We start from the raw sequence: 22,948 nt of genomic DNA on the forward strand, positions 1-22,948 counted from the left end.
ATAACTACTGTTAGGTAGCTCTGCTGACTTGAGAGGCATTCTTTGCTCTTTGGGATGTGTATGTTTTGATTCTATAATGAGTTTATGCCATCTGAGATTAAAACTATGAATGTGTCTTACTGGAGAACTATGAGAATGTATTTCTTGCAAAGAAGCTTTTGAAATAATTGCAATTTAATTCTACTCCTTTGTAACTCTGAAACAATCAATTTGTAGAAACCAATAAAGTAGGTCACCAATAGTATGAACTTTCAGAGATTTGTAGTAGAATATTTTTTCTAATCTATATTGTTTATAAAAATGTATGCTTATTGTTATTTCATTGTTCTGACTTATGTGAGTCTATTTAATTTTAATAGAATTTCAGGATCGATGAAACCTAAGAAATTAATTTCACATATAACCTTTGTGTTGAATTTCATCCTGTTTTCTATAATTTATCTTAATTAATGCTTCTGAATTCTAAAAAGACTTCATTATGCCTTGGAAATGTTATCTGGATTAGAGATTGACAGCTGTACAACCCCTGTCATTCCAATCAGACAAAACCCATGGAAAGTGTACAGTGATTTAGTATTAGCCTCATTCAAACCTGAAATGACAGTAATCAGAGTATGCATAAAATATATATGAGCTAGTAGTTCTGATGCTTTCAAGTATGTTGAATACTGAAAGTGACTTCTGATTTATTTATTTCTCTCTTCTCTGCAGCCTGCTATAGAATACAAAAGTCTGCTCGATAGACTTCACAGACTGGAGCAGGACCATCTGAAGAGGTTCCTTCTGGTTAAGCAAGAGGAATACTTTGCAAAGGCTTATAGGCAGCTGGCTGTCATCCAGAGGAAGGAGCTCCATAGTATCTTTTTTACACAGATAACAAATGCTACTTTCAAGGGAGAACTGAAGTTGGAAGCAGCTAAAACATTAGTGGAAGATTACTCTAAAATACAGGTAATAGGATGATAACTCCATTCCTAACCTAATGACAGAATACAAACCCACCGTAACTTTTGAGAAATATTTCAGTAAATATGTCTGAGGATAAATATTAACACTTTTATAACTAATTTTCTTAGGAATAATTTTTAAAAGTATAATGCCATCATTATGCACATCTAGATTTCTAGACAACGGTATATTGGTGCGTATGCATAGCCTTTTTCTACACCAGCGAAATTAGATGTATTTGCCACAACATTATATTCTTAGTGCTGACTTTTGTTTTCATGAGTAATATTTCCAAAGCACCCAAGTACCTAAAGCTTGTCTTTACTACTCAGGGAAAATAAGACTAGTAGCTAACCTGTTTCATGCAGAAGAAAGAAATTTGAAAACATATCTACACCATGCAATGGGAAATTCTGCAATATAAATCCCCAGTTTTACAGTGTATATTTTTATATATCTGCACATCTTGGGGCTCTCCTGTAATCTGTGTTGGTGCAGCTCTGCCCCTAAGCCCTTCCCCACAGAATGGTCTGAAAGCAGATTTGTGCTTGTTCAGCAGACTTCTGGTTCAAGGCCTACTCTTACTGGTGTTAATGGCGCCCTTAGCATAGAATCATTTATGTTGGGAAGACCTTTAAGGGCATCGAGTCCAACCATTAACCTAACACAGCCAAGTCCACAGCTAAACCATGGTCCTAAGCACCACATCTACACATCTTTTAAACGCCTCCAGGGACGGTGGTTCAACCACTTCCTGGGCAGCCTGTTCCAATGCCTGACAACCCTATTAGTGAAGAATTTTTTTCCTAATATCCGATCTAAACCTCCCCTGGCACAACTTGAGGCCGTTTCCTCTCTCCCTGTCACTTGTTACTTGGGAAAAGAGATCAACCCCCACCTCACTACAACCTCCTTTCAGGTCTACCCTCAGCCTCCTTTTCTCCATGCTAAACAGCCCCAGTTCCCTCAGCCTCTCCTCATAGGAGTTGTCCTACAGACCCTTCACCAGCAATGTTGCCCTTCTCTGAACATGCTCCAGCACCTCAATGTCTTTCTTGTAGTGAGAGGCCCAAAACTGAACACAGGATTTGAGGTGCAGTCTCACCAGTGATAAGTACAGGGGGACGATCACTGCCCTGGTTCTGCTGGCAACACTGTTTCTGTCTAATACAAGCCAGATGCTACAGCATGGTACAGAAATGCCAGAGCACCATTTAAAAAAGTAATTTCAGCATAAATAAAGGGACTTAAGCAACTAAGAGATCAGTTAGGTACCTAAATCTATTTTATGAATGTCATTTTCTGAAAGAGATCAGATGCTGTGTAATGAATGATAAGTACATTTGGAGGCCTGTCTATATGTGCATTTTCAAAACCTCCAAGGCATCAAGTGCTTTTCTACACTGCAGAAGATGTAGTGAGCCTCTCAATACAAATATGTTGATTATTGAAATTGTGTTATGTCTAAAGTGCTATGGCTTTATGCTTTGAGCAGTTGAGTATCTCTAGTGTATGCAGTCAGTGATGAGGTTGAAGAATATGTTCAGGACTTCAGTTTTTTTTTTCCAGTTACATTTTAAGCCTCTTGCAACAGAATGGCTTGAGTTGTTTCCTCAGGGTTTTGGTTTTTTTGGTTTGGTTTTATTTTACTCCATTTGTGTTGAAAATTAGTGTTCTAGATTCCAAAAATTCTGGGAATTGTTCTGTCTACTTTGTGAAGAAGAATATGATTGTTGTGGTCCAAGAGGCTGAGGGCCTGGAGGTTAAAGAGGAGCATCTGGAAAGCAGGAGTCATAACATGTGAGGCCCACTCCTAAAACTAGATACTCTGTCAGATCTCAGTACAGAAAAGCCACACATTGAAGCCTGTCAGATACAGATGCTGCAAGCACTTGTGCAAACGATAGTTGAGCAGCAAGCAGAAGATAGAGCAAGTGAAAGAAGTTTTGGCAATGTTTTGGCTGCTCAGACATGGGTCATCTGAGTATCAGACCTTGTCATAGGTATCTGATGCTAGCAGAATGTCTGCTATAGACCACTGTGTGCCTACCTCTGGTCTCTGGCCAGACCCATTTGTAGGTACCTAAACTATTCCCCGCTGTTGGAAGCCAGAGCTTCTAAGCCGGCCTGTGTGCAATGGCCTTGGCTTTCCCCAGGCTGTACTGGACACACGTGGAAGACTTGGCTTTGAAGTCAATTTAGACACCTTTGAAGATATTACTTATTGTTTATTTAATCATACAATACATAGTGGAAAAAAAAAAAAGGAAAGAAGGACTCGATGCCACTTGCTGCTGTTAGTGAAGACATGCTGTCTTCAGGTCCCAGTTCAAGAAGACCTCTTTAGCCTGGGGGTAACTGTGAGAACAGTTCTGCTAACACTGATAGGGTTGCATGTGTATTTAACTTGAAGTTAACTTGGCCAATTCTGTCAGGGATAATAAAAAGTCCTTCTTCAAATATGTTAATAACAAAAGGAGGGGCAAGGAAAACCTCCATTCTCTGTTGGACTCTAAGGGAAATATAGTTAACAAAGATGAGGAGAAAGCTGAGGTACTTAATACCTACTTTGCCTCAGTTTTTACCAGTAAGACAGGTGGCCCTCAGGACAACTCATCTCTGGAGGTGGTTGACAGAGATAGGAAGCCAAACAGGCCCCTTGTATTCCAGGAGGAAATAGTTGGTGATTTACTGAGCCATCTGGATCCTCACAAGTCTATGGGACCAGATGAGATCCATCCTAGGGTGATGAGGGAGCTAGCAGAAGAACTTGCCAAGCCGCTCTCCATCATCTTCCAACAGTCCTGGCTCACTGGGGAGGTCCCATATGATTGGAAATTGGCCAGTGTTACCCCAGTCCACAAAAAGGGCTGCAGAGCTGACCCTGGCAACTACAGGCCTGTCAGCCTGACCTCGGTGCCTGGCAGGGTTATGGAGCAGATCATCCTGAATGGAATCACACAGCACCTTCAGGATGGACAAGGGATCAGACCCAGCCAGCATGGGTTTAGGAGGGGCAGGTCCTGTCTGACCAACCTGATCTCCTTTTATGATCAGGAGACCCAGCTGGTGGATGAGGGGAAAGCCGTGGATGTGGTCTATCTGGACTTCAGCAAGGCCTTTGACACTGTCTCCCATAATATACTCTTGCAAAAGCTGGTAGCCCATGGCTTGGACAAGTGTACTCTATGCTGGGTTAAGAACTGGCTGGAGGGCCGGGCCCAGAGAGTGCTGGTGAATGGGGCTGCATCCAGCTGGCGGCCAGTCACTAGTGGTATTCCCCAGGGGTCAGTGTTGGGTCCAGTCCTGTTTAACATCTTTATTGATGATTTAGAAGAGGGGATTGAGACCATCATCAGCAAATTTGCTGATGACACCAAGTTGGGAGGGAGTGTCGACCTGCTGGAAGGCAGGAGGGCTCTGCAGAGGGATCTGGATAGACTGGAAAAATGGGCTGATTCCAATGGGATGAAGTTCAATAAGGCCAAATGCCGGGTGCTGCACTTTGGTCACAACAACCCCCTGCAGCGCTACAGGCTGGGCAACAGAGTGGCTGGAGAGCAGTCAGACAGAAAGGGACCTGGGGGTACTAATTGACAGGAAGCTCAACATGAGCCAACAGTGTGCCCAGGTGGCCAAGAAGGCCAATGGTATCCTGTCCTGTATCAAGAATAGCCTGGTCAGCAGGACAAGGGAAGTGATCCTTCCCCTGTACTCTGCATTGGGGAGGCCACACCTGGAGTATTGTGTTCAGTTCTGGGCCCCTCAGTTCAGGAAAGACCTTGAAGTGCTGGAGTGGGTCCAGAGAAGAGCAACACGACTGGTGAAGGGACTTGAACATAAGACCTATGAGGAGAGGCTGAGGGAGCTGGGGTTGTTTAGTCTAGAGAAGAGGAGGCTTAGAGGTGACCTCATCACTCTCTATAACTATCTGAAGGGAAGTTATAGCCAGGTGGGGATTGGTCTCTTCTCCCAGGCAGTTAGCAACAGGACAAGGGGGCATGGGCTTAAACTCTACCAGGGGAAATTTAGGCTGGATATTAGAAAGAAATTCTTTACAGAGAGAGTGGTCAGGCATTGGAATGGCTGCCCAGGGAGGTAGTGGACTCGCCGTCCCTGGAGGTTTTTAAACTGAGATTGGACATGGCACTTAGTGCCATGGTCTAGTAAACGGACTAGAGTTGGACCAAGGGTTGGACTCGATCTCTGAGGTCTTTTCCAACCCAGTCGATTCTGTGATTCTGTGTAATTGTGGGTATCTGATCAAATGACCTGTTAACTCACGGTCTCGGGAGGTGCATTCAGGAGAGTATTCACAATGTTGCGGTATTCAGACCAAATGCTCAACGTGTTATCTATTTTTTTTTTGTTGAAATTACAGTTACAGTGAGACTTGATAATTAGAGTTAATATAAGCTTATTGTTTTTCATTTGTAAGAGCTTTTTAACTTTGCACTGTTAGTGAACAAATCTCGTCTGAAACTCACAGGTGTTAGCTGCAATTAACATTACGTCTAATTAAATATATTTGTTCACGTTCTTTCCTGTAGGGAGACATTGAAGAGATAATGGATTTTTTGCAAGCTAGCAAGAAATATCATCTGAAAAAAAGATTTACTTACAGAAAGTATCTAATAAGTAAGATACACTTAAGGGATTCTCAAGCCTCTGCTCTTATAAATGCAGCAGCAACCCAGATATCAAGTCTCATTAGGAAGATGGAAAGGTAAATAGCTCAATTTTGTTTGTCACAGCCATTTGATTATATTATCTCAATAGCAATAGAATAGTCCTCAAACATCTTTTTTATCTGGGTTCCAGTGTTTTTTCAGGAAAAGTTCATAAATGTGTTATATTTTAAGTTAATTCTAAGAAAGTTCATTGCAACTAATGGATTTGTTACTTACTATGATATGAAGATGAGGCTTTGTTGCTGTGTCCTCTTTGTACAGCACAGAGATTAATTGCTGGGAATGTGTATAGTACCTGTTTGTAATTCTGACTTCAGTGGGAACCACATTCATGTGAGGGTCTCGATGTCTTTATATATCTGTTATTCATGCAAATAGCCTTCAATCATGTGAAAAGTCTGTTGTAATATGTACCAGTTAAGGCCCTTTGTCTGTGTTCTTTACATGTGGATATCTGGATTTAACAGGAAAGAATGATTTTGATTCAGTTGTGACTGAATGTGTTTGAGGAGCTGGATATACAGTCTCAAGCTGAAATGCATTACTATTTTCTAAAGACAGTTGATGAAGTTTATAAATAATGTAACCGGAGAGGATGTTGACTAGCAACTGTTGCAGGCAATATATAAAAAATAGAAGTTCAGGTGAAATAAGAATCCTTCCTTAGCTTTCATAAAACAGTCTTCTTTGCTAGGGTCCAGCATCACTTACATAGTTCTCCATAACATCAAATACAAACTACTACTTTTTACTTTTAGTGCCCTCATTTCACTTTTTCTCGTAATTCTGTTGGCTTTCGTTCAGTTCAGAGAAGTCAAGGTCTGCCTTGGATTGACCTATGATACTGCTGCTGTTGGCCACACTCTTTATCTCTTCCTTTCATGGCACTCGCTGCATTTGGGAGGATCTCCCTCTAAACATCCTTGTCATTACTGCAGTATTCTTCTTCATTAAAATTCTCCTTGTTCAAAGACATTAAACATGTGCCTTCATGTTTCTTCAGTGATTAGATGTTTGGTATGCTGTGACCAAGCAGTTTATCCTACAGTCTATACTGTCGCATTATCTTTCTCCTCTCCTTTTATTAAGTGTTTCAGTTCAGAGTCCTTTGGGAAAGGGGTATCTTCTAATTCTAGTACTGGAATTGTTTTAATACTGTATTTATATGAAACCAGAAAGTGAGCCTTCTAGGAATTAATAGAATTCTGTTTAATGTAAGTTCCCACATAAACTCCCATGGACTTTTGTGGTGGTAGGCATTTTGCCTATGATTTTTGTTATCTGGAATTTCTAAATAAGTAGATTCCAAATAAGTAAATAGGTTTTACAATACTGCATCATCTTCACTTTGAGGTGTGGACATATTACATTTCTAAATAAATCAACAACTGAAATGGAAATAATGTAGACTCTTTTTTTTTTTTTTCTTTCCATCCTAAGAATAGGTAGGTATATATCATCTTCCCATTATTCTATGTTCCATGGCTTTTCCTATATCTTTCATTTGCTGAGTGGTTCCAGCACATCTATCTTTTTCTATTACAGCCCATTTTCACTGCTCTGGACAGGGATTTTAATTGGATGTGGCAAGCCTGGGTTTATTTCCTCAGTACAATACAGGGTGAAGGTGTTAAAAATAATATCTTGGTTATTATCTTGCCTCACTTCCCCACTGTAATAAATCTACCAGATATTTAGTGATCATTTGCCTTAGGTTTAATCAACAAAGGGGGTTAAGTCTTAGATTTACTAAATATAGGTAGAAAATTAGGTGCTAGACTTTTGTGGGTTTTTGTTTGGTTTGTTTTTGGGGTGTTTTGATTTTCTTTGTTTGTTTTTAACATACAATTAAATCTAACATTGATTGCTTTCAAGGCAAAAGTGGCTTGTGCAAAAGATCCAAGAATGTTGCTTGGTGGATTGCTGTCAAGGTACTGAGAGTTATTTTAATCCCCTTTGCAGAAAATGAAAGAAATACAACAGATAGACATTGGAAAAGCTCTGCAAAAAGAGGCTGTCTCTGGTTGACATAACTGTGTGATAAAGCAGATCTGAGTTTCTATGCAGCACATTCATCACATAGGTGATGATGTTTTGTGGCTTGCTCAGATACTTTTGGATGCTTGAGCAGTAGGTGGGTTGATGTGAATCGTGGAATCTGGCCACCATTGTTACAGTGTGGTGGCGGCCATCAAGCTAATACATTAATCTTCTGTTTTGTTTCTTTTAGCATTTGGTTTGATGATTTTATTTGTTATAGTGTCAACAAATCCTTATAAACCAGAATGACACTTTCTCCTTTCTGGAGAAGGGCTCACAATGTTTAGCTGCTACTCTAGTTTATGAATTGGGGCAGGTATCATGTTGAAACAGGGACTGCATTCACCTGAATCCACTCTTTGTGTGTAATGTTCATGTCTCTGAATAATGGGGATTTGAAAAATAGACCAGAAAGCGTTTGGAACCAGCATCCAGGTTCAGGTCAGGAATTGGTGTTTTCTGCTCAAAGTTCCATGTTCACCTTTTCAACTCCACATTTTGGAAGTCTTCTCTCTTCATATGAGAAATTATAACTAACAAATGTCCAACAGCCTGGTCCAAATTAAGATGTTCTTTTATTCTGTTCTTTTGTGTGAGAAAGATTTGGGGAATTTCTGGTGTAAATATTTCTGAAATTCAGTTTCACTTTGTGGGCAGGGAAGATTTTCTAACTGTTGCAGGCATGGCTGGGATCTTGCTTACTCTTTGAAATTAAATGCTATGGCAACTGGAGGTAGATCATAGTCTTAAACTTCCATTGGAAAGCATTGTGTGCTTAAGACTGGGAATTTACTCTGTTAGATTATTGTATTTCACTATTAATTTGAAATCTTTATAATTTTTCTGATTATGTAAATGTATTAGGAAATCTGACTCTAAATCTTTTCATGGATTATGATTGCCTTGTGTCTTTAAAATAAGTTTTAATTGTTTTTACTTGATTACATTACATCCTTTAAAGAGAAAATTGTTTCTAATGAGAAGGAGTTATAAAAGACATCTAGAATTGCATTCCACAGGCATTAAATAAAAAAGGTGAATATTATGAATAATATATAAGGTTTAAAATGTCTTATTTGAATATCACATTCCTAACTGATATGTAACTGGTTTTGCATTTGGCTTCCCTTTCTTCTTCCTGTTCGTTCTTCAGACACTTTGACTCTACCTTCACAAACTGCCTCAATTCTGCACTCATCTCTGAGATTCTTTCTGTTATCCACTTGCTTGTTTGATCCCCTCAGGTATAACTGCTAAAGAAACAAAGATCATTCTGCGTTCCTACTTTGTTGAGCCTTTTTTGTGGTACTAAGTGCCTTAAATATCCATTTGCTCTTAAGAATTTGGGATAACAGGCTTCAAACACTGTTATTACAGAGCAGGTCATCTACCTGAAAGTCACTTGGGAGTGCTGCTGGATCAAGCTGAGGCTGAAATTAATTCTGTAAAACAGAAGTTTGATCATGATTTAAAACAAGAAAAGCAAAAGCTTCGCCAGAAACTCATTACCAAGCGAAGGCGGGAAATGCTACAAAAGGTAATTTATTTTCAGTATATTTATTTTCACAGAGCTTATCAGGAATTAAAAATGGAATCAGTTGAAAAATACAGTTCTTAGGACAGCGGGTAACACTTCCAGGAGCACACATTAAAATAAGTGTCCGTTGTTTTTAGCTGTGTAGCACCATGTGCTGTATTAATTATGTGGTAATTAATAGCTGTTCTTTTAGAAAAATCTGCAAGAAAGTGCCGTAATTGGAGAAACTTGTGAAGCCCCTCTCTTTAGTCTAACCTGTCCAAGGGGGTTATGACAAGCCTCTAATGTGCAGACAGGCAAAAACCAGCAGACATTCTGGAGATGATGAGGAAGATGGCACAAATCTGCGACAGTCATCCTTTTCTATGGGTTCCCTGTCTGTGCGTGACTTGAATGACTTCTACAGCACAGTTAAAATTCAACTGCAAATCAAAACTATTTAAACCTGTGGCTGCTTCTGGTAGAACTCATGTCATCTAACCTCAGACATGTAAAAAATCAAGGCTAACTTGAGCTCCAAGTCATCTCGTAATGGAAAATGACTTGCGGGTGATCTGAGATAAACAGAAGAGAATTGTTATCCAAAGGTCCCTGTCTTTCTCTGCCTGAAGGATGTAGAAAAAACAGTCTTGGATTAGGTGATATTTCCTTAGATGACCCAAGTTAGGTGAGATTAATTTTACCTTTTGTAGGATATGTATTTCAGTGTTCTCTGCTATTTAACAGATACCAGTGCAAGGAGAGACAGCAGATTAAACAATGGAGACGTAATTTGTTATATTTATTCGCAGTTTAGGTAGCTTTGGTTTACCTTTCCAGTGAAATTCATGTATACTGTAGGATGGGGAAAATAAAATAAAAATCACAGCCTTTTCCTTTCTCTTTTCTTTTTTCTTTCTTTTTTGTCATCCTTAGTATTTGATACAGATTCACTTCTGGAATGCTGTCAGATCATTACTTTTCAGCCAGTTGGGTTTAGGTCAAACCACAGATTATGCAATTGTTTGGGTGCTAGTCCTTCTATCTAGCAACAATCCAAATTATCACAGGCCTGTGTTAGCCCTTCTCACAGTAATCTGAATTATCACAGGCATGCAAGATGCACACAAAGCCAGGGTTAGGTAAGTCTTTGGACACTGAAAAGCAGTTTTGAGAACACTGAAGAACAAAAGTATGAAATTTTGCGTTGCTGTGTAATACATATTTAAAGAGCTAGAATTTGAGATGCTCCTCTTAACCTTGTTCCTCCTTTTGGCAAATGAATCAGCAGAAAGAGTGTTGGAAGGAGCAGCTGTCACTTGGAGACCCCTTCAAAACTACTAAGGAGGTTGCTCACTACCTGAGCCACTGGAAAAATCTTCTGAGTGATCACACCACTGAATTTGAAGAACTTACTGAAAAGCTTGACAATGAGGCCAGTGAAGAGCTGAAAGAGCTTCTTTTTAGTCTGACAGAGAAAACTGTTGAAGAGCTTAAACGTGTTCAGTATGGAGTATTTGTGCAAGAACTGGTAAAGCTCAGTGTGCCAAAGATGTTCCTGCTGGAAGCTGTGGAGGAGCATAAAAAAGAAATGGTTGTTAAACATGAACAGCTTGAAAGGGAAGAGCGTGACAAGAGCATGGCTGCTGAAGAGCTGCTCCAGCTCACCAGGCAGAGGCTAAGTGAAGAGCTGGAAATGAGCATTTCAGAACAAAAAAAATTAAGGAGCTGGGAACAATCACTATCCATGCAAGTATCTCTCTGCATCTTTTTCTTTGTTATTATTGCAAATAGAGACAAACTAGGAGTTTGGTATGATTCCGAATGAACAAGGCAGGGGGAGGGGTTGGTTTGTTTTGTTTGTTTGTTTGTTTGTTTGTTGTTTGTGTGTGTTTGTTTGTTGTTGTTTTTTGGGTTTTTCACAAGCTCAGCCCCTGCGGTGCCGGTGGATGAGCTGGCACTCCTAGCCCTGCAGTGGAAATCCCAGGAAACAATGGTTTTGAAACCAGAAACGTGGAATGGTATTTTTATACTTCCATTCACTCTGTGTCAGGTTTCACTTGCACATCTTTCATTACTATCCTCAGTCTCTTCTCGGAGGTCCAGCACTTTAGAAATGCCATTTAGTATGTTAGGCCTAATTAACCCCACATCCAATTTCAATATATTTCTTCCATCCACAAGTCAAGCCTACTCATCATCTTTCTTTTAAACTCTGCCACAGAATTTCCACATATTCCATAAATACATAGCACAGTAGCTGACCTCTCCAGCTCATTGGCTCCATGCACCAGACTTGGTGGATCTGGCCTGCTGACCAAGTGCCCTCAGTACTGAGCCCCGAGCCAGAGAGGCCTCACAAGTGATGTTGCAGAGAGGTTTACTGGCCTCGGGTGCGTCTTATGGCCATCACTACAACGTGACCCTGGGGAGGTGGGAAGGTGGATGGTGGCTTTGCCATCATTGGGAGACCTTGTGCAGGAGGAGACCACAGCTGCAGCTAAGAGCCATAGTACATGGTGCCTCATTGGCTGGGCAGCAAGGTCTCTGAGAGATTTGCACTGTTAGTGTTTTTTCTTAGCTTTCAAGTACCTTTATGTTTAGTTGTTTTATTACCTGAATATTTACAGTATGCAATGTCTATTTAGTAACAGACATTGTTAGAGACATTGGAACATGAAAAAATAGTCTGCTGTCAGAGTTGCAACTTCAGGGGAAGCAACTGGAACAGGCAAACCTGTATTAGGCTGTCTGCCCCTGGAACAAACATCCTGAACACGATAGACTGAACAGAGAGAAAAAAAATTAAAAAGGGGGAAAAAAAGCATTAGTAAAGGTTTCTCCTTCATACTACTTCTATAAAGCAAAACAGATTTGCATGGGCAGTATTTTGCATTTTAATCGCTATTCTATAAGCTATTTCAATGTATTTTCTAGTTTGTCGTATTATCTCTTATTTACATTGTTGAGAGCAGACCTGCAGGAGCAGGGACGTAAATTGTATGACTGAGCATATATTTTCTGTTTCTAACTTATGATTCCATAATTGTATTCCACTCTGCAGTGTCACCTGTTATATTTGTTAGATGCTATCTTTATTTACAGCAATGGTAAGTTGTTCAGTTTGTTGGTTTTTTTTCCAGTAAAATACTGGAAACTATGTACAAAAACGCAGCATTTGCTCAACTGTCCTATCAAAAGCCCTTAAAGTCTGTCACTGTCTTTATGTTCAGTTCACTGCCTGTCAATTTTGATATTTTGATGACAGATACCAGCTCTCATATTTCTGTTCTCATCTGCTATCTAGTTTTCACAAATAATTATTTTGAATGATAACTTTTCATTTTTGTTGCTTATCAAAGAGACTGTTAGTCCAAAATATTTATGAAGATCATTAATGCTTGAAGTCCTTTACAAACATAGACATGACAAAACTGTGATTTGCTGTATTTCTTTTTCATATGAATATAATATGGATATATAGTATGGATTATCTTGTAAAAGTCTAAGACAATGTGAGAAATAGTTAAGTATACTGTAGATGCTTGCTTGGAGTAATATTGCCTTAAAGTAACTAATTTTTTTAAGATTAAAAACTTTATACATTAAAAACATTTTAATTTAGGATTTAGCTGTACTTTGCTGAATCAGTAAACAGAAATAAGGATTGCTAAACTCAAGAATATTTTAGTGAAATGATGAGGTGGTATAGGCTTGTAATATACTGAATAAAAGCGTCAGTCCTAATGGAACATACACTATAATGTATTTCTGAAAGAAAGCAACTTTTTAAAAAATATACTGTTTATGCTTTAAATACAAATACATTTTTTTGGGAAACAGCGAAAGTCTCCAAACAAAAATGATGCTATTTTTTTATGAAATGCTCATACAGAAATATTTCAGTCACAGGACAGGATGAATGTAGTCAAAGGTTAGTCACGACTGGAAAATTAATTTAGACTTTAGCATGCTTTATTTTAAGTCAACTTCAGCTTGACTTGAGTATCAGTTCCCCAGAGTTCCATGTTGAGAACATTCCTTCTGCAAAGTGGGAACTTTGAGTAATTAAAATTACTGATAAAATATATTCTGTGTTGTTCAGACTGCTAAAAGCTTTTTTACAAAGAACAGCTGGAATCGTTGTGCCTTTGTGAGGGGAGGGAAAACATATATGAGTTTATAATAGAGACTTTTTAATTTTATTTTATTCACCTTTCAGTAGCTGTGACTGGGAAACAGCACAGGGAGGCTTTATGGGAAGCTTTCATTTTAATTTCAGCCCTAAGTTCGGGGTTTGTATTGTCTGAAGAAGTGGAAGGATTCTGTGCATAGGAAGAGTGCTAAAATTGTCTTTGGTTTTTTGTTTGGTTGTTTGTTGTTTTTTTTTTTAACATTCAAAATCTGTTTCTACTTGAAAATGAAGTTTTACAGTCCAGAAAGTTCCACATGCAGAATTTAAAGTATCCTCAAGGATATTTAGAACATGCTGAGCAGCTCAGTCCAATGTGTGGAATCATTAACTGATATGTGAATAAAACAAAAAATGATGATAATTGTTGTGTAAAGTATTTGTGTGTACGTCTCTTTTCCGTAAAAATAAATATATTGCTCAACTTTTGGCTTTTAGTGGGTTTTTTTTGTTTTTTTTTTCTTAACAGGCAGCTTCTGAGTGTACCCCTCTCACTTTCAGAAGAGGAATTGCTTAGAATGAGGCAAGAGCTGCACTGCTGCCTCTCCCAGGTGGACAGCAGCCTGGCTTGGCCCCAGATAAGAGCAAGAACCTTGCTTCAGACTTTTGAGGTGGAGCAAAGGGATGCAGAACTGCTGAAAGTTGATCAGAATTTAGCAACGACCAATAAACAGGTGGGACTGATGTGGGATAAGTGTGGGGATGTGTGAGAGGTTCATGAGTGTATCTGCAGGTTGTTGGCCTCGGCTGCAGGTGTGGGCCCATAGCTTCTCCATAGGTGTGACATTGATGCACACTTCTGTCTGTGTGGATCAGTGGACCCTAAATATAATTGTTTGGATAATAGCTGAGTAAGTATTTTCTTCACACATGCCTACATATTTCTTCTGCTTGTGTGTCCTCCAGCTTTCCCAAGAAGTCACAGATATATAGAAGCAGATGGGTGGCCAGAAGGGGGCTGTACCTCTGAGGAGAGTCAACTGAAATGATAAAAATTGGAGCAGTGCTGAGCCTGGCTCTGAATGTCAGGGACAAGTTAGGTGCTTTACAGCCCAAAATGAGATTTCTCTGCCAACCCCTAAACATTGCTAAATTTGGCACTAAATAAAGGAAAGATTTAGGGAGTTTTTTCATGGGAATGTCCCACACGGTCTCGTCCATGTAGGAAGGGGTGAGGGTTGTTTAATTCCTTCAGTAGAATGTAAAACCCATAGAATCATAAATTTTCAGTTCTTAAATAGGAAGAAAAAATGTTTCCTGTGTGAATTGTATCCGATGCTATCATAAAAAGGAGGACTTCCCCTTGCTTTCTTTTTGTTCAGTTGTGTTTTCTAAATGCGTAAACTAATTTGGGTTAATTGTACTAGGAATTAGCCTAGTTCAAAACCTTAATAATTTCTAAAGTACTAAAGAAGGGAAATGACTTTGTAAAGCCTTATAGTTGAACAGATGTTATCATTTCCCCAAGAGTACATTATACTTAGTTGATATTCTTGTAAAGAAATATAAAGGTCAAGAATAATTTGATTACATGGAACAGTGCCCCTTAATACTATCCTGGTTCATTTGTGATTCATACACTGTGTCTTGAAAACAATGTAGTTCTTAAATTAATATTCTTCGTTCATTTTTAACCATGCTGAGGAGACAATGTATCGCTTAAAATCTTCTCTTATTATCGTTGCTAAAGCTGCTTTGAAATCAAATTTATGTGCCAGCAGTTTTCATGGAAAGGATGAATATATAATTCTGCTTGAAAGAAATTAAAAATGAAATTTCCAGCTTTGTCTGAATGTCTGAAAGGAATCTTCTGAATCAATAGGCAGCACTTTCATTTCAGAATTATTTTCTCAGTGAAAGTCGTCTTGCCAAGTGTTTCATTAATTGTTGGATCTGCCAATAATAGCAAGTAATGATCTTAATGCTAGCACCCTCATATATCTCTCACAAACAAAGCATTTCTTGCTCTTATTCTTACAGCCGCATTCAAAAATGAAAAAATCAGGATCCAGGAATAGAAATAAGATAGATATTCTGAAGAAATGTGTACAGGACAAAATTTTCATTTATGAAGACTCTGTGAAAGGTGAAAATTTGAATAAGGTAAGTGGACAATTTTTTCAGTACTGAGGTCAAAACCTTGGTCTTTACTAATTGAAGAATGAGAGGCTTCTATCAGTGTGAGTAAGAACCAGATAACAAAGGCATGAGGTTTAATGGCATGATGGATCTCTCTACTTTTTCTTGCACTTGTCAAGATGTTATATTTCAAGGTTAATAGTTTTGCCTTTGTTGTAATTTTTGCACCTTAGTTACAGAATTGATTTCATGTGTCACCCTTTTTCCTTCTGGTGGTTCTGGGGCTTGACATATGTATGAATGCAAGATTACCCTCGATCCTGTAGTTTTCTTAGTATGGCTTTCAGAACACGGAAGGTGCTTCATACTTCATTTGAGCAAGGTGTAGTTCTTGGACCTCTCCTAACACTACTGAAAACCCAGAAATTGGTTCTTAGATCCAAAGACTTCTTGGGTAGAGGCTGAGTTTATGTGTACAACGGTTATTGAAAGGGAGCCTTGATTCTGGTGGGTATCTCTTAAAAGGCTCTGCAGTCTAGAGTTAATCCTTAAGGAATGAGTGGGGCCAGTGCCAATACGGGATTTTGCAGTCTTTTTCCTTCACTGCCAACAGGTGTTCCATGAAGTCTTGTTTCTGTTCTTTAACCTTCCTCCCCTTGTCTTTCCCACTTATAAAATATGGGTGATATTACTTTTGTATCTTACAATGATAGTTGTGTTAGACATACGTGGTGCACAGCTATAAGAACTATGCAGTACAAGCAGGTGTCATTGATAGTCAAAATTAGTAGATAAAAAATAGTTTCACAAATGATTAGAATATCAATTTTAGTACAAATTGGACAAAAATCTGGTTTTACACCTCTTTCCTGTGCTTTTTATACTTGTATCCTGAGGAATGAAAAATACTGGGTCAATATGTTCATTCAGAAATAATTTCTCTTTATGTGAAAGCAACATATTGTTAGTATTGGTTGCAGATGATGAAAGCAAACATCCTTCTAGTCCAGCACCCAGTCTTTGAAAGTGGGAGCAGGTTCTTAGGCAAGAATGCATCAAGTGGCTGTGTTCTAGCACTCTATAATAATTTAATAACTCTGGTCCAAGAGTGCTTTAATCCTTTAATGGAGGCATTTAAGCTTTTGGCTTCAATACCTAATGCCCTGATCTCCAAGATATAGTTTTTTGGTTTTTTTTTTTTGTACTGTTACTTGAAAACACAATGGAGTATGGGCTAAGGCCTTATGTTACAAAAAGTACCGAATACTTGTTTGATGTGAATATTTCCTTACAGTATTGTTAGAATCTTTCTTTAATATCGTAAAGTTAGCTTCTCTGAGCCTCATTATTTCAGTTTTATATGCACCATCTGGCATACCTGTTGTTGTTCTAATTGTATGGCTGCACTGTAGTTACAAATAGCCAATTGCTTTGGGTTTTTCCAGTGAGGAAGCTAAACTATTGTTAAGAAACATCATCAATTCAGACATTATTGTTAGGACACAGAAGTATAAGCAATAAACTTTATGTTGATTACAGAAATAGTGTTTGGCTGTTGCAGTTCGTTACCTCGTTCTTCATTTAGAATCTTATTCTTCTAAATTTTGCATTAATTTGAATGCTTTTATCATCTTACTCAATTACCCATCTGAAGTTGCACAGCCAATTCAAGGCAGGGAAAAGAGATGATGGAGCAATACAGCCCGTGGTATTTCTTCTACCTTCACTGCTGCAGACTTCATATCGTGTCGTGGGTTCTGTCTTGCTACAGGATGGCTGTAAAATGTTTTCCTGTTAATGCTTAGGAAAGCAGCAGTGGAATGTGTTTTGTAATACTGTAAAACAGGCATGACAGAGAAGAGCAACTCATAGACAGGAGGTAGTGAGCTGAGAGGCCATGGCAAGAAGTTTGAGTCTTAGAGCACCTGAGAGTAATCATTAACCTTGCTGTGAAGATCTTCAAAAGCAGACTATATCTACTTCTTTTGTGTTTCGTGGCTGTTTTGAGCTGTCTTGCGTGTGAGGAAGTAGCTGTTCCTTTCTGAAATAGTAGTTACCTATCTCAGAAGAAACACAATGATAAAAATACTGTCATTCTTTAGTCTATTTTCGCTGCTGTGCTTTAAAAAAAAAAACACAATACTTGAATGAAAAATGTCTTTGAGGTTGCAGGTTATCAAGTACATTTTGAGATTATTCCATTTATTTGTAATATTTAGGACTGAGACAACACTATTTAGCATTTAGTCTGAACTGAACATGGAATTTAGAAGTCAGTGCTTTCAAGCAATGGACTAATAATAGTGCATTTACAGCACTGGCATTTTTTTTGTGTAGTTTGCATGTTTCAGGTGGAATCAGCAGCAAATGTTCAGACCTACAAGAGTAGGTTAATCATAGCCAAAGCAGTTTGACATTCCAACAATATTATGTCAAATAGTACAATATCAAGCAGTATTTTACAGTCTTCTGTTTGGTGTGATAAAAGGCTTCAAGAATGGCCGGGTGATATTAATTTATAATTAGTTTCTAATTTAGTTTGTAGTCAATATTTGATCCAGCTTTTTCTGAAATCACCTTCTATGTCACACTGAAGTCAGGTCTACCTGCAAGCTTTGATTTTTCACAAATGTATTCCTGCTTGCAGAGCTGTGATTTCAGAGCTGACAGGAGGAAGAAAGAAACTCTGGTGTCCAGGATGGATAGTTAGTACCAGCTCAGTAATACAACATTATGTTTGGTTAAGAGCAGTTACTTTACTGTATGATGTTCAATAGCTTCTGAATAATAAAGCTGAACATCGTTCGCATAGAATGGTTTGGGTTGGAAGTGACCTTTAAAAGTCATCTGGTCCAAAACCTCTGCAACAGGGGCATCTTCAACTAGATCAGGTTGGTCCAGCCTCACCTTGAATGTCTCCAGGGATGGGGCATCCACCACCTCCCTGGCCAATCTGGGCCAGTGTTTAACCACCCACAGTGTAAAAAAAATTTCTTCTTTATCTCTAGTCTAAATCTACTGTCTTCTAGTTTAAAACCATTACCCCTTGTCCTATTGCAATGGGCCCTGGTAAAAAATTTGTCCTCATTTTTTTTTATAGGCCCCTTTTAAGTACGGAAAGGCCACAATAAGGTCTCCCTCAAGCCTTTTCTTCTCCAGGCTGAATAACCCCAGCTCTCTCAGCCTTTCTTCATAGGAGAAGCATTCCATCGCTCGTATTTGGGCACACTTCACATATGACTTCATGCTTTGTAATATCCAGATAGTATCTAGTTTTGCAGTTTGGGCCGCAAATCTTAAGATTCATGAAATATACTGAACGTATTGTATAAACATCTGTTATACGAAGTCCTTGACAAAAGTATAAGTGTTTCTGTCATCAGTGGCATCTCTTTGCCTTTGAATTCAGCTGCAATTAAGATACACATTCTTGTGTCTCCTTATAAGTGAACTTGAGTTGTCAAACTGCATTTCCATCCTTATTCATTTTAATGGGTTCAAACTTACAGTAAAGGTCATCTCTCCTTTAGTCATTCATCTATTCATTATTCATTTATCCATCCCCAGATTTCATATATATATGTAATTAATTTAAAAACATTGTGTCTGAAACTGAGCCTCCTGTGAAGAAAGAAGCACACTTTCAATTTAGTTGTGTGCGCATACCTGTCAAAATATTTGTGTGATTGTTTTAGTCTACATTCTAAAGGTTTGTAGCACATCCTGTTCCTAGACCATGAAGGCAACCTTCAGATATTATTTACTAATTTTGTGTCATATAAAACAAATCATACCTCAAGCATATATTTTTCCCCTTTTTTGAGATATCATAAAAATGTGTGCACTCTGGCAGTCAGTATCTTAGACATGTAAACAAAAGCTGGAAGAAAAGAAGAACAAGCTCCTCATTGTGTGCATGTAGTCATAACTCACTCAAGCTAGTAGTGTTGCAATAATTTCTGTTAGTTAAGAAGCTGCCTTAATACATTGAACAGGGAGCATTACATAGACTTAAAGCATAAGTCTTTTTGAAAATAGGCCTGTTTCCTTCTAGTCAGGTAAGTGTACTTGATTATTTTTTTTCCTGTTCCTTGAATAGGTACTATTGTAAAGAAGATATATAAAGCATTTAGTCTCTTGCAACAAAAATGTTGATTGTTCTCATCTGTCTGCATTTTCCTGCTTTTAAGTAAACTCAAAACTGAACATTGCCAAATTTTTGAAAGGTGACCTGTGGCATTATTTGTCCAGCCTGGCTTGTTTCTAACATACATCGCCCCTTAAAGTGATGTCTGCTGTAGTGAAGCATCTCCCTGAAAAACTTGCTAGGCAGCAGCTGTTGTTATTGAAGTGTTAAGTGGCTGAGTGAATCGGAAATAAATTCCTTGCCTTCCTTTAGAAGCTATTTCTTCTGGTATTTGTTAACATGTCTGTTTTACTGCTAAGGCCTCACTTCTATTCTGTTCTCTCACCTAAGAGTACAACAACTTTCACTGCTGAAAAGAGGGGTGAGGACAAGTCAATGGTAACTTCGCAACTGAGACTTTAAAAAATTAGACAGTTGGATAATACAGCTCTGAAAATTGCTTATTGCTTTTGAGGACATCACAATTAATTCAACATCCCTTTTAGAACAAAAACTTGAGTTGCATTTGAGAAATTAGTTGTGTGCACAGGCTACAGAAAGCAAAATGCCTCAGATTCACTTTAATAGGTTTCTTGCCTGCCTGCAAATAATGTAGAAGATATATAAAAATATATTGCTATTACTAATATTATTATTGAATTTTTTCCTATTCAAAACTGAAACATAGAAACAAGAAATGGATATTTCTGGATCTGTCCTAAGGTAAATGTCATCTCTTTTTTTTTTTTTTTTTTTACAAGTACTGGAAAGCAGCTCAGCTCTTTTTCCATAAACTCCTGATTTTGGCTGTCTGTTTTGCTTTTCACTGGAAATTTCTCCTCATGCATTCCAAAATAACAGCTTGGTTTTTAGCATTTTGCTCACCGTATTTCCAGTATGATCTCTGAGCTGAATTCTCATCCTAACCCAAATATCCCATATGTTTATTTGTAACCTGTATGCTTACTTATTATTTAGAGTTTCACACGTACATTATCCAAATTGATTTGTTAGATTAACAGTAAAGCTGAGAGACAATGTCTGTCTTTTCACACGGAAATTTGTTAAAAATATCAAGGAAATGAATCTTGCCTCTACTTTGTGTCTGTAGGATGATTCCTTACTCTTGTCTTATAATTGGCTTAGTTCATATTAGTGGAAATATTTTCTGAAGGTAACCTTCCATTTCTTATGTTCAAGGACATTCCAAATGATGTAATGGAGACTTTGGAGAATATCGCATGAGCGTGCAAATATTGCAAGCATATTTGGTTCCAAATCGCATTTTAAATTTAGCTCTATCTGCTAGATAATAGAATTTGTGTGAGACACAATCGCTGTTAGCAGGTCTCTTATCAATAAGATTTCCAGAGAAAATTAATGGGCATCATGTTACATATTTATTATCTTTGGATTCTTATAACTTGGTGGAAGTCTCCTTAAATGCTCCTTTAAAGTTAATGGTGAACAGAGTCAATAATGTGAAATTCTGATTAGCGTGAATATAAAGCTAATAAGGTTTTAATATCTTGTGTATTTGTATATATACATCTTGTGTATTTGTATATATACATCTCTATTTGTGCAAAAGATATTCTGAGGGGCAAAACCAAGTCTTGTGCCAATGGGAAGCCATACAGTGTGTGAAGACTACAGTTCACCTTTATAGTGGTGGTGTTCACAATTGCAGGGCAAATATTATTGGTCTTTATTATTCTTATTTTGTAGACTGGTGAAACTGTAGAGAGATTAAGACTGTGTGTAAAGGCATACCACAGGATTCCTGCCATGCTAAGATCCTAACCGTGTAGGGATCTCAATTAAATAGGGATGTTCATCACTGCCTGTCCTTTAAGAGAGAGGCCCAACTTGATGAGATAAATACTTTTCTATAGAATACAAGTGTGAGTACCTGCTCTCCAGTACCACAGTGATAATAACCTTAAACAAAACTTATTTAAAAGTTTTGGCTGCAGTTCTTCGATTTTGTCACAGGCAGCAGTTATTTGAGCATTGCTGTTAAAATACTTAATACTCGAAACTCCTGAAAATGCTGATTTCTGGAAACTTTGTGTGTGTGTGTATTCTGTGAAACCTGTCAGATTAGTTTCGTCAGGACCAAAAGAGAATTTAGAGATGGAGAGAGGAGAAACCCTGCACTCTGGTGCCAGTAGTGTACAGATGGGCTGTTCCTGTGCTGAGTTTAATTCTAAACATATTGTGTAGGGCAGTGGTTGATACCAACGCCAAATAGTGGAGTTGGAGCTCTCATGGTTGTATGTGCGTTATCTCTGTGTCCTCTCTTTCTTACAGTCCAGTTTTTGGGCCTGTGTGGATAGTACAGGGTGAGAGAATAAAACCAAACTGAAAATTGTTTACCATCTTTGAAGGTTCAGCTACCCAAATGTTAGATATATAGTGTATACATCAATGTCTAACCTAGACATCCACAGTTATATGTCAGTGGAAACACATTTTTTAGGATAGGAAATATATTGAAAAGTTCCCTTTCCTTTCCTTTGAAAAGGAAATTTCCCTTCGAAAGGGAGCTTAGAGTGACAAGCTCAGATGGAAGTAACTGAAGAGGGTAATTGCAGCTAACTACTGTCCACATTGTCTGGCAGAAAAATGGTCACAGCAGCAATATCACTGGCTGTGAATGTCAGTGGTACAGCATGGAGAACTCATCAATCACATTGCATGTGATCATGTGCTTGTATGTGCCTTTCAGCCTTGGATAGTTTTGGTGGATGTCCTGTCAGACGTGTGGCAGCAACAGAGTTATTGAGTTAAATCATTTTGATTTAATCCTGTTTGATGTCCATTCAATCCAGTTTTAATCCTGTTTGAAATCCATTACCAGTAGACTCTTGATTTACGGTTTAACTTTTTTTTTATAGAGAAGAATTTTTGGTTATTTGCTTAAAGAATAGTAGGTTTAATTTCATTGGTCAATATCAATTGACACTTGCCAATTTGAAACTAAATACAGTCTTTCTATAAATTTTGCATTTTTGCTAAAAGTAAGGTTGTATTTTATCTTTCAGTATAACCAATCGCATAGGTAAGTATAAGTTTATTTATATTACTAATTTTTTACTTTTATTATATTAAAAATTATATAGATCCTCTATTTTAGGTTAGTACTTAAAGTTATGACTGCCCTAAAACAAAGTCTGATCTCTTTGAAGTATCTGACCTGACTGTAATACTTTTTTGATCACCTAATCACTGCAAAAGCTGGAATTTAATGTTAAAAGCACTTTTAAAAACAATTTAGTACATTATAAGATAACAACATTGATTTGTTTGCTGTTATAAGTCCTGCTTGTTAATTACAGGGTAGTAAAATCATG

General features: G+C 38.0%; 1 protein-coding gene across 1 annotated transcript in view; it reads left to right on the top strand.

The window, feature by feature from the left end:
* EVC2 (EvC ciliary complex subunit 2) overlaps nt 1-22,948 on the top strand; it is a 75,712-nt gene that overhangs the window by 38,863 nt on the left and 13,901 nt on the right. Inside the window, 6 exon segments of the mRNA XM_065060464.1 lie at nt 712-951; nt 5,499-5,674; nt 9,057-9,216; nt 10,487-10,948; nt 13,861-14,061; nt 15,368-15,490. Of these exon segments, the coding sequence (XP_064916536.1) occupies nt 712-951; nt 5,499-5,674; nt 9,057-9,216; nt 10,487-10,948; nt 13,861-14,061; nt 15,368-15,490 (1,362 nt within the window).

This window comes from Columba livia, chromosome 4 (assembly GCF_036013475.1).
Source record: "Columba livia isolate bColLiv1 breed racing homer chromosome 4, bColLiv1.pat.W.v2, whole genome shotgun sequence".
Taxonomy (NCBI): domain Eukaryota; kingdom Metazoa; phylum Chordata; class Aves; order Columbiformes; family Columbidae; genus Columba; species Columba livia.